We start from the raw sequence: 17077 nt of genomic DNA on the forward strand, positions 1-17077 counted from the left end.
TTTCCACTCAAGATTCAAGAGGTTCTTAGCCTTTTGGACAACAGAGTGTCATAAACTGCGTAAATGATTTTGAGATGGAAGTGTGAGCAAAGAGCTGGTCTGGGATTTCTGTTTGGCTCAGGTCCACCCACTTGAGGGCACCATTTAAAGCAGAGGTGTCAAACATGCGGCCGGGGGGCCGAATAAGGCCCCCGGAGGGCTCCTCTCAGGCTCCCCCGGCATCTGGCTGTCATTTGCTTCTGTCAGACGATGGAACTTCAAATCAACCAGACTCCATTCGACACAAAGTTTAAGGCTTTATTTGAGAGTTCATAGTTTCTGAGCGTGGAAAGATTGGAACTGATACATTTTCGTGGGCGAGGAATTACTTTGAGGAATTGTACATCAAAGGTTTCTGAACAATCCTACATTCCCATGCATTCTAAGCTTGAAGTGATACATTTCACACAGTTACTTTCTCTTATCTCCGAGTGGTCCTTGATCTCACAAGGATGGCCAAACCGCCTTCCCCGGGGGTATTTTATCTTCAAAGGGAAGCTGCTTTTGTTAGTTCCAGGGACAGGAATTCACACCAATGTTAGTAATAACTATGCTTCTACTTTGATATGCAAGTTTCCTTCCCTGGGTTAGTAACAGAGGTTAGAAAATGGAGTCAGTTAAGCTAAGCATTTCATTTCAGTTATTTAAGCTAAATATTTCTCAGAGTAATTTTTCCAGGGTCTGACAGCTTCCTTCTACCGCTGTCTTGCTTCCTTCTGCATAACAGCTTGCTTGGCCAGGCTTGCTCAATCGCACCAGAGCTAAAGTGCAAAGCCTCTATTTTCTCCATTGGCTGAGGCTCCTCCCTTGGGGAGGGAGGGGGGGAAGGAGAGCTTACTTTGCCAGGCTCTCTCAATCGCACAGGAAATGACAAAAAAGATACTCTCCGTGTTACAAAACAATATCAAAATATAATTGCAATGCTTTCCATTCACAACATAGCATTACAATGTCAATTTCAGCGACAAATACCATCCAAAGCACATAAGCTGATATCAAGTTCTTTCCAAACAATACAGTCCGACGATGCAAAACCAGTCCGTTCTCGTTTCGGACCCTTATGATCCTTCCTCTGGGACCGTCTTATTGATTTTGAGTGCAGCAGTCTGATGGTGCCTTGTTTCTTTACTATACACTGTTTTTTTAAGCCTTTACTCTGCGGCTCTTTAAACCATATGTCAGCTTCAAAAATATTTCCTATAATGTTGCTTATCTCTGCAGCCCTACAGCCTCCGTAGTATTCACAATTCAGTGGTACATACTTCCCGCTGGGCCAGTAGCTCCAAGTATTCCAAGTTACAAGATGGTGCATGGGATGGAGAAAGTAGAGAAAGAAGTCCTTTTCTCCCTTTCTCACAATAAGAAGAACTTGTCAGCATTCGAAGAAATTGCTGAGCAGTCGGGTTAGAACGGATAAAAGGAAGTCCTTCTTCACCCCAAAGGGTGATTAACATGTGGAATTCACTGCCACAGGAGGTGGTGGCGGCTACAAGCATAGCCACCTTCAAGAGGGGATTGGATAAGCATATGGAGCAGAGGTCCACCAGTGGCTATTAGCCACAATGTGTATATATACTGGCCACTGTGTGATACAGAGTTGGACTGGATGGGCCATTGGCCTGATCCAACATAACTTCGCTTATGTTCTTATGTGACACAGAGTGTTGGACTGGAGGGGCCATTGGCCTGATCCAACAGGGCTTCTCTTATGTTCTTATGTGACACAGAGTGTTGGACTGGATGGGCCATTGGCCTGATCCAACAGGGCTTCTCTTATGTTCTTTTGTGACACAGAGTGTTGGACTGGAGGGGCCATTGGGCTGATCCAACATGGCTTCTCTTATGTTCTTATGTGACACAGAGTGTTGGACTGGAGGGGCCATTGGCCTGATCCAACGGGGCTTCTCTTTGTTCTTATGTGACACAGAGTGTTGGACTGGATGGGCCATTGGCCTGATCCAACATGGCTTCTCTTATGTTCTTATGTGACACAGAGTGTTGGACTGGATGGGCCATTGGCCTGATCCAACAGGGCTTCTCTTATGTTCTTATGTGACACAGTGTTGGACTGGAGGGGCCATTGGCCTGATCCAACAGGGCTTCTCTTATGTTCTTATGTGACACAGAGTGTTGGACTGGATGGGCCATTGGCCTGATCCAACAGGGCTTCTCTTATGTTCTTATGTGACACAGAGTGTTGGACTGGATGAGTCATTGGCCTGATCCAACAGGGCTTCTCTTATGTTCTTATGTGGCACAGAGTGCTGGACTGGATGGGCCGTTGGCCTGATCCAACATGGCTTCTCTTATGTGACACAGAGTGTTGGACTGGATGAGTCGTTGGCCTGATCCAACAGGGCTTCTCTTATGTTCTTATGTGACACAGAGTGCTGGACTGGATGGGCCGTTGGCCTGATCCAACATGGCTTCTCTTATGTGACACAGAGTGTTGGACTGGATGAGTCGTTGGCCTGATCCAACATGGCTTCTCTTATGTTCTTACGTGACACAGAGTGTTGTACTGGATGGGCCATTGGCCTGATCCAACAGGGCTTCTCTTATGTTCTTATGTGACACAGAGTGCTGGACTGGATGAGCCATTGGCCTGATCCAACAGGGCTTCTCTAATGTTCTTACTCGCAGAGTCCTGTGAGCAAAAATTCCACTTTGTGAGCTATTGTGCTCTTGGGGGTCATCCTTCCTGAGCTAAGACAAAAACGTGTGAGCCGGAGGCGAAAAATCTGTGAGCGAGCTCACGCTAACTCCGCTTAGAGGGAACACGGCTCGGCAGCCCTGTTTAACAGTGGACTCTTGTCCAGAGTACAGACTGCACACACATCAGCACCGTCAAATGTTGTGGCGCACCCCTTTCTTTTAAAACCAACCGCAGCTTTTCACGATCCACACGATCAAAATCTTTGCAATAATGTATAAAACACAATATGATTCCCCCCCCCCCCCTGATTTTCTCATACGCTCCGGTAGGCAGGTAGCATTGCAAGGGTATAAATCTTGAAAGCAGTGACGGGCGTATTCATGCAACGCTGCTTTGCTTTGTTACCCTTGACGCCTCTGTCTCCCGCCTGTGCCAAACACGCTTCGGCTTTTAGAAGCCACAAGAGAATCAACACATGCCTTAGTTACAGCAACATTCTACTGATGGTTTTTGCCCACTGCTCTCCCCCCAGCAGTCCATAAAAGCGCCTCCCCCTTCTCCCATTTACACAGCTCATAGGAAGGGATTTTCAAACTAGAGGCCGGGAGTGGGGGGGAAACTCACCGCTCTTTCAGCTTTTGGTAACCATAAGGCCCTTTGTGGTTCACGTTCTGCAACGAGATAAGTAGAGGAGTGAAACAGGAGTCAGCCAGTATCATAATGCCCCTGTATAAATCCATGGTGCGGTCTCATTTGGAATACTGTGTACAATTCAGGTCACCACACCTCAACAAGGATATTATAGCATTGGGAAAAGTGCAGAAAAGGGCAACTAGAATGATTAAAGGTTTGGAACACTTTCCCTGTGAAGAAAGGTTAAAACGCTTGGGGCTCTTTAGCTTGAAGCAACGTTGACTGCGGGGTGACATGATAGAGGTTTACAAGATTATGCATGGGATGGAGAAAGTAGAGAAAGAAGTCCTTTTCTCCCTTTCTCACAATATAAGAACTTGTGGGCATTCAGTGAAATTGCTGAGCAGTCAGGTTAGAACGGATAAAAGGGAGTACTTCACCCAAAGGGTGATTAACATGTAGAATTCACTGCCACAGGAGGTGGTGGCGGCTACAAGCATAGCCAGCTTCAAGAGGGGATTGGATAAAAATATGGAGCAGAGGTCCATCAATGGCTATTAGCCACAGTGTGTGTGTGTGTGTGTGTGTGTGTGTATAGGCCACTGTGCGACACAGCGTTGGACTGGATGGGCCACTGGCCTGATCCAACATGGCTTCTCTTATGTTCTTATAGATAAGGGGTGGCCAACGGTAGCTCTCCAGATGTTTTTTTGCCTACAACTCCCATCAGCCCCAGCCATTGGCCATGCTGGCTGGGGCTGATGGAAGGTGTAGGCAAAAAAAACATCTGGAGAGCTACCGTTGGCCACCCCTGTTATAGATTATGCTGGAAACTTGCTCTGTGGTGGCTAAAAAAATAACAGAAATCCCAGCAGCACTACAATATGATGCAGGGACTGTTTCCTTACCTCTGTGTATAGCTGATGGCTATAAACATGAGACCAATGCTGGTACTTAGCAACATGAAGCTGGAAGGGACCTCAAGGGTCATCTAGCCTAACCCCGTGCACGATGCAAAAAATCCACAACTACCTTTCCCCCAAACCCTCAGTGACCACTGATCTATGCTCAGTTGAAGGCAAAAAAACCCCATACCCTCCAGGATAGGTGGGTTTATCTGACCTGGAGGAAAATTCTTTCCTGATCCCAAAAGAGGGGTTAACATGTGGAATTTACTGCCACAGGAGGTGGTGGCAGCTGCAAGCATAGCCAGGTTTAAGAGGGGACTGGATAAAAATACAGAGCAGAGGTCCATCAGTGGCTATTAGCCACAGTGTTTGTATGTGTGTATATATATATATATGTGTGTGTGTGTGTGTGTGTGTGTGCGTATACACACACACACACATATATTGGCCACTGTGTGACACAGAGTGTTGGACTGGATGGGCCATAGGCCTGATCCAGCAGGGCTTCTCTTATGTTCTTATGTGACACAGAGTGTTGAACTGGAGGGGCCATTGGCCTGATCCAACATGGCTTCTCTTATGTTCTTATGTGACACGGACTGGATGGGCCACTGGCCTGATCCAACATGGCTTCTCTTATATTCTTATGTGACACGGACTGGATGGGCCATTGGCCTGATCTAACAGGGCTTCCCTTATGTTCTTATGTGACACAGAGTGTTGGACTGGATGGGCCATTGGCCTGATCTAACAGGGCTTCTCTTATGTTCTTATGTGACACAGAGTGTTGGACTGGATGGGCCATTGGCCTGATCCAACATGGCTTCTCTTATGTTCTTATGTGACACAGAGTGTTGGACTGGAGGGGCCATTGGCCTGATCCAACAGGGCTTCTCATATGTTCTTATGTAACACAGAGTGTTGGACTGGAGGGGCCATTGGCCTGATCCAACAGGGCTTCTGTTATGCTCTTATGTTCTTAGGGATGGGCATTACTCTGGGCATATAAGAAAGGACCATGAGAGCCAAGCACTGGTTCATCTCTTCCTGCCCTCCCTCTCACAGAATCAGCACTGCTGTCAAATGGTCATCTAGCCCAGGGGTGTCAAACTCATTTGTTATGAGGGCCAGAACATAAATGAGACCTTGAGGGGCCGGGCCATGATGGGTCGGGCGAAGTCATGTCAGGCCGGGCCCTGTGTGTACCTATTTAAGATTAGGTAGCAGAGATATAAATTTTATAAAGAACATAAACAAACACAAATATATATATATTTAAAAAACTTTAAAAACATGCTTAAAAGATTAGCACTCATTGGTCTTAAAAGGTGCTTTCTTTGTATTTCTCCCATGGGATTCAGAGAACTGGGCAAAGGAAGCTCTGGCTCTTTCCTTCCTTCCCCAGGTGATTGGGGGGAGGAGCCTCAGCCAATAGAAGGAAGAGAGGCTTGGCTCAGGAGCTCTCCTGAGACTGAGAGAGCCTGGCAAAGCAAGCTCTCCCTCTCCCCCTTCCTCCCCAAGGGAGGAGCCTCAGCCAATGGAGAAAACAGAGTTTTTGCTCTGTAGCTTCTGTACAATGGAGCAAGTCTGGCAAAGCAAGCTGTGATGCAGAAGGAAGCAAAGAGGGAGAAGGAAGCAGATGACAGCCAGTTGCTCAGGGGCCTGATAGGAGCTCTCCAGGGGTCTGATTTGGCCCCCGAACTGCATGTTTGACACCCCTGATCTAGCCTTTGTTTAAAACCTCCATAGGAGGAGATACCCTTGCCCCCCCGGCAAGCCTGTCCCACTGAAGAACTGCCCTAACTGTCAGGAAGTTCTTCCAAAACTCTTCTGATTGAATTTCAACCTGTTGGCTCTGGTCAGACTTTCTGGGGTGACAGAAAACAACTCCACTCCATCCTCTACATGACAACCCTCCGGATACTTGGAGATGCTATCATACAAAGGATACAGGGAATCAGAACTGTTTCCCCAGCTCTGTTTGGAGCTGGCAGCTATAAACATGAGGGAAAGGAAAGGTCCCCTGTGCAAGCACCAGTCGTTTCCGACTCTGGGGTGACGTTGCTTTCACAATGTTTTCACAGCAGACTTTTGACGGGGTGGTTTGCCATTGCCTTCCCCAGTCATCTACACTTCCCCCCCCCCCCAGCAAGCCGGGGACTCATTTGACCGACCTCGGAAGGATGGAAGGCTGAGTCAACCTTGGGCCGGCTACCTGAATCCAGCTTCCGCCAGATCGAACTCAGGTCATGAGCAGAGAATTCAGACTGCAGTACTGCAGTACTGCTGCTTTACCACTCTGCGCCACGGGGCCGCTTATAACATGAGACCAGCTCCTAAAAAATTGATTCTCATACCTAGAAAGGTGGAATGTTCTTCTTCTGAGATCACTCAGCCAGCACAGAAAGGTAACAAGGTGCTCTTAGTGTGTGTGTCTGTTACTGTCTCTTTCTCTCCCTGTCATAGAGAAAGACTCTGCTCTGATGTTCTTATGAAGGCCTCTATGCCCTGTTGCTGGCCCTCCAGAGGAACTGGTTGGCCACTGTGAGAAAGGAGGCTGGACTGGATGGACCCTCACTGGTCTGACCCAGCAGGGCTCTTCTGAGGTTCTTATGAAGGCCTCGGCCTCTCTGCCCTGTTGTTGGCCCTCCAGAGGAACTGGTTGGCCACTATGTGAGACAGGAGGCTGGACTAGATGGACCCTCACAGGTCTGATCCAACAGGACTCTTCTGAGGTTCTTATGAAGGCCTCGGCCTCTATGCCCTGTTGTTGGCCCTCCAGAGGAACTGGTTGGCCACTATGTGAGACAGGAGCCTGGACTAGATGGACCCTCACAGGTCTGATCCAGCAGGGCTCTTCTGAGGTTCTTATGAAGGCCTCGGCCTCTCTGCCCTGTTGTTGGCCCTCCAGAGGAACTGGTTGGCCCTCCAGAGGAACTGGCTGGTCACTGTGTGAGACAGGAGGCTGGACTAGATGGACCCTCACTGGTCTGATCCAGCAGGGCTCTTCTGATATTCTTAGGAAGGCCTTGGCTTCTCTGCTCTGTTGTTGGCCTTCCAGAGGAACTGGAGAGAGAAAGAGGCAGATCTCTGCTGAGCTGCATTCAACCAGCCATGCTATCTATGCTAGAAGACTCAGGACTGGCTTTCTCTCTTTCTCCCTGGTAGCTGCAGAAAAACTGGGACAGTGGAGGTGCAGCTGAGCCAGAAGCAGCCGTGGCGTCAACACCTTGCGATCTGTCGATCAGCTGCTTTAAACGTTAAACGAGCCCGTACTTTTGACACGCTGTCACCTTCCTTTCGAAAAACATCTCCATAGAGGTTTCGCAATATGTGCATTTAATAAGTTAATTAATTTATCAGCTGTCTGAAAGTCAGACGGTTAATCGACTGGGGGGGGGGGGAAACGCCATGCAATTCGATGGCAGCGTGGCTGCTTATCCAAACTAGATTCTGCAACTCTGCAAATAAAACTTATAACCAAAGGTGCCTTTCACATAGCAGGAGAGGCCTACGAACCAGAATTCCTGTGCAAGGGCAGGGGTGAAGCTGGGTCAGGGCCCTCGTGCAAGCAGAAAAACACAATTGGTTTCCCCCTTTGCTATTTACCCCTTAAGCCAGGGGTGGCCAAGCTGCAGCACATCTATTTTCCAGTTTGGTGTAGTGGTTAAGTGTACAGACTCCTATCTGGGAGAACTGGGGCTGCCCAGAAGGTTCCCAACTCGCCGGCCCACATCCCGCCAGCAGCTGCTGTGAGAGCCCTCTCAGCCCCACCCGATTCACAGGGTGTCTGTTGTGGGGGAGGAAGGTAAAGGAGATTGTGAGCTGCTCGGAGACGGAGATTTGGAGTGGAGGGCGGGATATAAATCCAATATCTTCTTCTTCTTCTCAAGGAAAGGCCTCGGCCTCTCTGCCTTGTTTTAGGCCCTCCAGAGGAACTGTGTGAGACTTGGTGCTGGACTAGTATGGACCCTCACTGGGCTCTTCTGATATTCTTAGGAAGGCCTCAGCCTCTCTGCCCTGTTGTTGGCCCTCCAGGGGAACTCAGTGGCCATTGTGTGAGACAGGAGGCTGGACTAGATGGACCCTTTCTGGTCTGACCCAGCAGGGCTCTTCTGATGTTCTAATGAAGGCCTCAGCCTCTCTGCCCTATTGTTGGCCCTCCAGAGGAACTGGTTGGCCACTGTGTGAGACAGGAGGCTGGACTAGATGGACCCTCACTGGTCTGATCCAGCAGGGCTCTTCTGATGTTCTTATGAAAGCCTTGGTCTTCATGCCCCGTTGTTGGCCCTCCAGAGGAACTGGTTGGCCACTGTGTGAGACAGGAGGCTGGACTAGATAGACCCTCACTGGTCTGATCCAGCAGGGCTCTTCTGATGTTCTTATGAAGGCCTCAGCCTCTCTGCCCTGTTGTTGGCCCTCCAGAGGAACTGGTTTGCCCCTGTGTGAGACAGGAGGCTGGACTAGATGGACCCTCACTGGTCTGACCCAGCAGGGCTCTTCTGATGTTCTTATGAAAGCCTTGGTCTTCATGCCCCGTTGTTGGCCCTCCAGAGGAACTGGTTGGCCACTGTGTGAGACAGGAGGCTGGACTAGATGGACCCTCACTGGTCTGATCCAGCAGGGCTCTTCTGATGTTCTTAAGAAGGCCTTGGCTTCTCTGCCCTGTTGTTGGCCCTCCAGAGGAACTGTTTGGCCACTGTGTGAGACAGGAGGCTGGACTAGATGGACCCTCACTGGTCTGATCCAGCAGGGCTCTTCTGATGTTCTTATGAAAGCCTTGGTCTTCATGCCCCGTTGTTGGCCCTCCAGAGGAACTGGTTGGCCACTGTGTGAGACAGGAGGCTGGACTAGATAGACCCTCACTGGTCTGATCCAGCAGGGCTCTTCTGATGTTCTTATGAAGGCCTCAGCCTCTCTGCCCTGTTGTTGGCCCTCCAGAGGAACTGGTTTGCCCCTGTGTGAGACAGGAGGCTGGACTAGATGGACCCTCACTGGTCTGACCCAGCAGGGCTCTTCTGATGTTCTTATGAAAGCCTTGGTCTTCATGCCCCGTTGTTGGCCCTCCAGAGGAACTGGTTGGCCACTGTGTGAGACAGGAGGCTGGACTAGATGGACCCTCACTGGTCTGATCCAGCAGGGCTCTTCTGATGTTCTTAAGAAGGCCTTGGCTTCTCTGCCCTGTTGTTGGCCCTCCAGAGGAACTGGTTGGCCACTGTGTGAGACAGGAGGCTGGACTAGATGGACCCTCACTGGTCTGATCCAGCAGGGCTCTTCTGATGTTCTTATGAAAGCCTTGGTCTTCATGCCCCGTTGTTGGCCCTCCAGAGGAACTGGTTGGCCACTGTGTGAGACAGGAGGCTGGACTAGATGGACCCTCACTGGTCTGATCCAGCAGGGCTCTTCTGATGTTCTTAAGAAGGCCTTGGCTTCTCTGCCCTGTTGTTGGCCCTCCAGAGGAACTGGTTGGCCACTGTGTGAGACAGGAGGCTGGACTAGATGGACCCTCACTGGTCTGATCCAGCAGGGCTCTTCTGATGTTCTTAAGAAGGCCTTGGCTTCTCTGCCCTGCTGTTGGCCTTCCAGAGGAACTGGTTGGCCACTGTGTGAGACAGGAGGCTGGACTAGATGGACCCTCACCTGTCTGAAGGAAGGGATTGTGCACCTTTAAACTATTGGACCAGACTGCCTGTAGCGCACACCATAAATTAACATCCTTCTGCATCAGTGGGAGCTTCTGGGCTCTCCAGCAGGCAGTGGAGGAGGACCGGAGCTTCACTGGGCCTAGCACAGCTTCCTGCCTCTCCCCACCCCTGGGCCCAGCATAGCTCCCAACCTTGCCTCTGCCAAGGGAGGAGCCTCAAGACAAGGTCACGGCCCAGGCGTCTCTCCTGACCTCCAAGAGGCCCTGTTTCCAGCCTAACTAGACAATCTAGTTCTCCTCTATCGAGTTCCTGACGGCCACCTGGATGGAATTTCCCTCCAGCCTCTTCTGTTCATTTCCTAACTAGGGCTCTTCGGGTGCTGACAGCGCTCCAGGTAGGAAGGAAGTTTCAAAGCGCTAACAAGGAAGCATCGAAAAGGGAAAACATCTGAGGACGTTCATTTCAAAGAGAAAAAAATGACTGGAGGAGGGGTGGAAAGACAGAGGTGGAGGAAACGAAGCGAGCTTTTTCCCCTTTTCAAACCAGGGGTGGAATTCTGGCAGGAGCTCCTTTGCATATTAGGCCACGCACCCCTGATGGAGCCAATCCCCTAAGAGCTTACAAAGCTTTTTTTTTGCAAGCTCTTGGGAGGACTGGCTACATCTGAGGGGTGTGGCCTAATATGCAAAGGAGCTCCTGCCAGAATTCCACCCCTGCTTCAAACCATAAGAGAATTTAGAAAGACCCAAAGAAGTCGATGGTGAATAGATTCACGAGCACACGAGGCTGCCTTTTACTGACTCGGATTCTCCGTCCATCAGGGTCAGTATTTCCCACTCAGACTTGCAGTGGCTAGTCCAGGGTCTGAGGCAGAAAAGGGCCTTTCACTTCCCCTACTTACTGCCTGGTGCTTTTTAAACTGGAGATGCTGAGGACTAGCCCTGGGACCGTCCGCATGCAAAGCAGATGCTCTACCACTGAGCCACGGCTTCTGGGAGAGCTCTCTCAGTCCCACCCACCTCACAGGGTGTCTGTTGTGGTGGGAGCAGATATAGGAGATTGTGAGCCTCTCTGAGTAAAGGGCAGGGTGTAAATCCAACTCTTCAACAAGAGAGCTAGTTTGGTGTAGTGGTGAAGAGCGTTGACTCTTCTCTAGGAGAACTGGGTTTGATTTCCTACTTCTCCACTTGCAGCTGCTGGAATGGCCTTGGGTCAGCCATAGCTCTCTTATCTGGGAAAACCAGGTTTGATTCCCCACTCCTCCACTCGCAGCTGCTGGAATGGCCTTGGGTCAGCCATAGCTCTCTTATCTGGGAGAACCGGATTTGATTCCCCTCTCCTCCACTCGCAGCTGCTGGAATGGCCTTAGGTCAGCCATAGCTCTCTTATCTGGGAGAACCGGGTTTGATTCCCCACTCCTCCACTTGCAGCTGCTGGAATGTCCTTGGGTCAGCCATAGCTCCCTTATCTGGGAGAACCGGGTTTGATTTCCTACTTCTCCACTTGTACCTGCTGGAATGGTTTTGGGTCAGCCATAGCTTTCGTAGGAGTTGTCTTTGAAAGGGCAGCTGCCGTTAAAGCTCTCTCAGCCTCACCTACCTCACAGGGTGTCTGTTGTGGGGAAGGAAGGGAAAGGAGATTGTGACCACTCTGAGATTCAGAGTATAGGGCGGGATATAAATCCAATTTCTTCTTCTTATTATTATTATGTTAGATGTAGGACTGGTGGGTGTAGGGCAGGCGTGGCCAAACTGTGGCTCAGGAGCCACGTGGGGCTCTTTCACAGTGTGGCTCTTGAAGCCCCCACCACCCCGTTGGCCAGCTTGGAGAAGGCATTTGTCTCTTTAAAGCACTTCTCCAAGCTAACCCAGCCAGCAGCTTGAAGAATGCATTTAAAGTTAGAGCTACCTTCTTTCCACCTCTCCCTCCCTCCTTCTTCCCCCATATATTTTCCTTCCTTCCTCCCTCCCTCCCTCCCTTCTTTCCCTCCGGCTCTCAAACATCTGATGCTTAGTCTGTGTGGCTCTTATGTTAAGCAAGTTTGGCCACCCCTGGTGTAGGGTGTAAACTTCCAGCTTCTAGCCGCACTGGTGGACCCCTTGATGGCACTTGGGTTTTTTGGCCGCTGTGTGACACAGAGTGTTGGACTGGATGGGCCATTGGCCTGATCCAATATGGCTTCTCTTATAAGAACATAAGAGAAGCCATGTTGGATCAGGCCAGTGGCCCCTCCAGTCCAACACTCTGTGTCACATAAGAACATAAGAGAAGCCATGTTGGATCAGGCCAGTGGCCCATCCAGTCCAACACTCTGTGTCACATAAGAACATAAGAGAAGCCATGTTGGATCAGGCCTGTGGCCCATCCAGTCCAACACTCTGTGTCACATACGAACATAAGAGAGGCCATGTTGGATCAGGCCAGTGGCCCCTCCAGTCCAACACTCTGTGTCACATAAGAACATAAGAGAAGCCATGTTGGATCAGGCCAGTGGCCCATCCAGTCCAACACTCTGTGTCACATAAGAACATAAGAGAAGCCATGTTGGATCAGGCCAGTGGCCCATCCAGTCCAACACTCTGTGTCACATAAGAACATAAGAGAAGCCATGTTGGATCAGGCCTGTGGCCCATCCAGTCCAACACTCTGTGTCACATACGAACATAAGAGAGGCCATGTTGGATCAGGCCAGTGGCCCCTCCAGTCCAACACTCTGTGTCACATAAGACCATAAGAGAAGCCATGTTGGATCAGGCCAGTGGCCCATCCAGTCCAACACTCTGTGTCACACAGTGGCCAATATGTGTGTGTGTGTATACATATATATATATATATATATATATATATATATATATATATATATATATATATATATATATATATATATATATATATATATATATATATATATATATATATATATACATACACACACACACATATATACATACATACATACACACACACACACACACATATATACCGTGGCTGATAGCCACTGATGGACCTCTGCTCCATATTTTTATCCAATCCCCTCTTACAGCTGGCTATGCTTGTAGCTGCCGCCACCTCCTGTGGCAGTGAATTCTTATGTTCTTAAGCTTACTTGCTTTGACAAGAGATTAGACCCAGGGTGGCCAAACTTGCTTAACGTAAGAGCCGCACAGAATAAACATCAGATGTCTGAGGGCCACAAGACGTGAACGCCAGATGTAAGGCAGGAAGGAAGGCAGGCAGGCAAATAGATGGGGAGGGAGGGAGAGGTGGAAAGAAAGCAACTGTAATTTTTAAATGCATTCTCCAAGCCACGGGCTGGCTTGGTTTAAAGAAATGATTTAAAGAGAGAAATGCCTTCTCCAAGCCGGCCGACAGGGTGGCGGGGGCTTTGAGAGCCACGCAATACGTGTGAAAGAGCCACATGTGGCTCCTGAGCCGCAGTTTGGCCACCCCTGGGTTAGACGGATTCCTGTTAGAGAGGAATATCAATAGCTACTACCTATGGTGGCTGAAAGGAACTTCTGTCTACAAAGGCAATAAACCTCTAAGCAGCAGTGCTAAGAAGTGGCATCAAAGGAAAGCCTTTACATCGATGTCCTATTTGCTGTCCCTCTTGAGCATCTGAGTGCCCGCTGAGACGGGATGCAGGAACGAATGGACCACTGGTCTGACCAGCAGGCATGTCCTATATTCAGGAGGAAGAGGAAGAGGAGGATGTATACCCCACCCTTCACTTAAGAGTTTCAAAGCAGCTTACTATCTCCCCTCCCTTCCTGGGTAGGTGGGGCTGAGAGAGTGCTGAGAAAACTGCTCTTGAGAGCACAGCTCCGAGAGAGCTGCAGCTGCCCCACAGTCATACCAGTAGCTGCATGTGAAGGAGGAGTGGGGAACCAAACCCAGTTCTACAGATTACAGTCCACCACTCTTAACCGTTACACCAAACTGAAGAGAGCAACGGCTCACGAATTTGCCTCCCCTGCCACGAATGCTGTTCGTCTTTAAGGTACTACCGAACAGCTACAGACAGATTAACACAACTGACTACCTGCCTTGATCTGTAGTCTCGTATTCACTTGGCCACTGCATGGGTCTCCCATGCGGGGCATGAAACTCAGACTCAGTGGCTCAGTGGTAGAGCATCTGCTTGGTAAGCAGGAGGTCCCAGGTTCAATCCCCGGCATCTCCAACTAAAAAGGGTCCAGGCAAGCAGGCGTGAACAACCTCAGCTTGAGACCCTGGAGAGCCGCTGCCAGTCTGAGGAGACAATACTGACTTTGATGGACTGAGGGTCTGATTCAGTATAAGGCAGCTTCATATGTTCGTATGTTCACAAGGAATGAAGGCAGCTTTAAGGGAGGGACGGTGGCTCAGTGATAGAGCATCTGCTTGGGAAGCAGAAGGTCCCAGGTTCAATCCCCGGCATCTCTAACTAAAAAGGGTCCAGGCAAATAGACATGGAAAACCTCAGCTTGAGACCCTGGAGAGCAGGGGAGGGACAGTGGCTCAGTGGCAGAGCATCTGTTTGGTAAGCAGAAAGTCCCAGGTTCAATCCCTGGCATCTCCAACTAAAAAGGGCCCAGGCAAATAGGTTTGAAAAACCTCTGCTTGAGACCGTGGAGAGCAGGGGAGGGATGGTGGCTCAGTGGCAGAGAATCTGCTTGGTAAGCAGAAGGTCCCAGGTTCAATCCCCGGCATCTCCAACTAAAAAGGGTCCAGGCAAATAGGAGTGGAAAACCTCAGCTTGAGACCCCGGAGAGCAGGGGAGGGAGGGTGGCTCAGTGGCAGAGCCTCTGCTTGGTAAGCAGAAGGTCCCAGGTTCAATCCCCGGCATCTCCAACTCAAAAGGGTCCAGGCAAATAGGTGTGAAAACCCTCTGCTTGAGACCCTGGAGAGCAGGGGAGGGATGGTGGCTCAGTGGCAGAGAATCTGCTTGGTAAGCAGAAGGTCCCAGGTTCAATCCCCGGCATCTCGAACTGAAAAGGGTCCAGGCAAGGAGGTATGAAAAACCTTAGCTTGAGACCCTGGAGAGCCGCTGCCAGTCTGAGTAGACAAGACTGACTTTGATGGGCCGAGGGGGGTCTGATTCAGTAGAAGGCAGCTTCATATGTTACCAGAATGAGAATTTGACCAAGCCAAGGAAGAGTGAGAAACAGAAGGGCGGGCAGTGGGTTAAAGAAAGATCTTGCCTAGGATCAAAACATGGATGGATCTTGTTGGAGACAGAAAACAAGCAATGCACAGCTGGAGACCAAGGAAATAAAGCGGAGAGATCTGATTCCAGGCAGGTAGAGGCATAGAGGAGCCTGAATACAGGCAAGGAGAGCCCATTCAGGGAACTTTCTCAAACAGTAGCTAAGAGCACGAAGCACAAGAAGCGGAGACAGGCATTCTTTCCCCGCCCTCCACCAAATAATTCAAGCACGGCATGCAAAGGTCACATCGACACAACAGAGCGCTTGGAAGGGTTCCAGCCTACGCTAGCATTTTTCTCCTCTCCACGTTATTGTTTTATTGTGTGAACATCGCTCTCTTTTTCTGACCACCCAAACCACAATATTTTACGAGTGGGAAAAAAAGATGAAATTTCCCCCACTGCCAGATTGTACATTGTTTGCGCGATGGTGATTGCTGCATGAAGTGTGTTTTGTTACAGACACCCACTCAATGTGGGGTTGTTTGGTTTGGGGTTTTTTTTGCTCATATGTACTGAACGTTGGAAACTTTTTGGTGAATGTTTCAGTGGCTAACAAAATGATACAAAGCAATGTGACCTCCAAAATGTGAACACCTGGCTTCCTAGACCAGGGCAGGTTGGTCCATGAGTCTAGGTAGAGTAGGGGTGTCAAACATGCAGCCCAGGGGCCAAATGAGGCCCCTGGAGGGCTCCTATCAGCCCCACCCCCAAGCAACTGGCTGTCAGCTGCTTCCTTCTGGAGAGCCAGTTTGGTATAGTGGTGAAGTGTGGGGACTCTTATCCGGGAGAACAGGGTTTGATTCCCCACTCCTCCACTTGCAGCTGCTGGCATGGCCTTGGCCATAGCTCTGGCAGAGGTTGTCCTTGAAACGGCAGCTGCTGTGAGAGCCCTCTCAGCCCCACCCACCTCCCAGGGTGTCTGTTGTGGGGGAGGACGGGAAAGGAGATTGTGAGCCGCTCTGAGACTCTTCGGAGTGGAGGGTGGGATATAAATCCAATATCTTCATCTAACTCACAGGGTGTCTGTTGTGCGGGGGAAGGTAAAGGAGATTGTGAGCTGCTCTGAGACTCTGTCCTTGAAAGGGCAGCTGCTGTGAGAGCCCTCTCAGCCCCACCCCCCTCACAGGGTGTCTGTTGTGGGGGAGGACGGGAAAGGAGATTGTGAACCGCTCTGAGACTCTTCGAAGTGGAGGGCGGGATATAAATCCAATATCTTCATCTACCTCACAGGGTGTATGTTGTGGGGGAGGAAGGGAAAGGAGATTCTGAACTGCTCTGAGACTCTTCGGAGTGGAGGGCAGGATATAAATCCAATATCTTCATCTACCTCACATAGTGTCTGTTGTGGGGGAGGAAGGTAAAGGAGATTGTGAGCCGCTCTGAAACTCTTCGGAGTGGAGGGCGGGATATAAATCCAATATCTTCATCTACCTCACAGGGTGTCTGTTGTGGGGGAGGAAGGGAAAGGAGATTGTGAGCCGCTCTGATACTCTTCGGAGTGGAGGGCGGGATATAAATCCAGTATCATCTTCTTCTTTTCCCTCTCTCTTGCTTCCTTCTGCATCACAGCTTGCTCTGCCAGGCTCAAGCAATCACACAGGAGCCACAGAGCAAAGCCTCTATTTTTTCATTGGCTGAGATTCCTCTCTTGGGGAGGAGGGGGGGAGAAAGAGCTTGCTTTGCCAGGCTCTCTCAATCATACAGCAGAGCTACTGAGCCAAGCCGCTCTTCCTTCAATTGGCTGAGAATCCTCCCCTTCTGGTCCCCTGGGGAAGGACGGAAAGAGCCAGAACTTCCTTTGCCCAGTTCCCCCAGTCCCATGGAAAAGATACCATGAAAGCACCTTTAAGACCAATAAGTGCTCTAGTTTAAGCATAGTTTAAGTTTAAAAAAAATATCTTTAACTGTGTTTATCTGTGTCCTTTATAAAGTTTATATTTCTGCTACCTGGCATTGCATTTTAGGACACACATGGCCCAGATCGACAAGGTATCATTTATGTCAA

The 17077-nt window shown here is 49.8% G+C and overlaps 1 protein-coding gene across 1 annotated transcript in view; it reads right to left on the bottom strand.

The window, feature by feature from the left end:
- The window catches only part of TTLL9 (tubulin tyrosine ligase like 9), an 88999-nt gene that overhangs the window by 66806 nt on the left and 5116 nt on the right, over positions 1–17077 (bottom strand). The window contains exon 2 of the mRNA XM_060233183.1: positions 3320–3366. Coding sequence (XP_060089166.1) covers positions 3320–3366 — 47 coding nt within the window. The remainder of the gene's footprint in view (positions 1–3319; positions 3367–17077) is intronic.

This window comes from Heteronotia binoei, chromosome 2, assembly GCF_032191835.1.
Source record: "Heteronotia binoei isolate CCM8104 ecotype False Entrance Well chromosome 2, APGP_CSIRO_Hbin_v1, whole genome shotgun sequence".
Classification (NCBI taxonomy): Eukaryota; Metazoa; Chordata; class Lepidosauria; order Squamata; family Gekkonidae; genus Heteronotia; species Heteronotia binoei.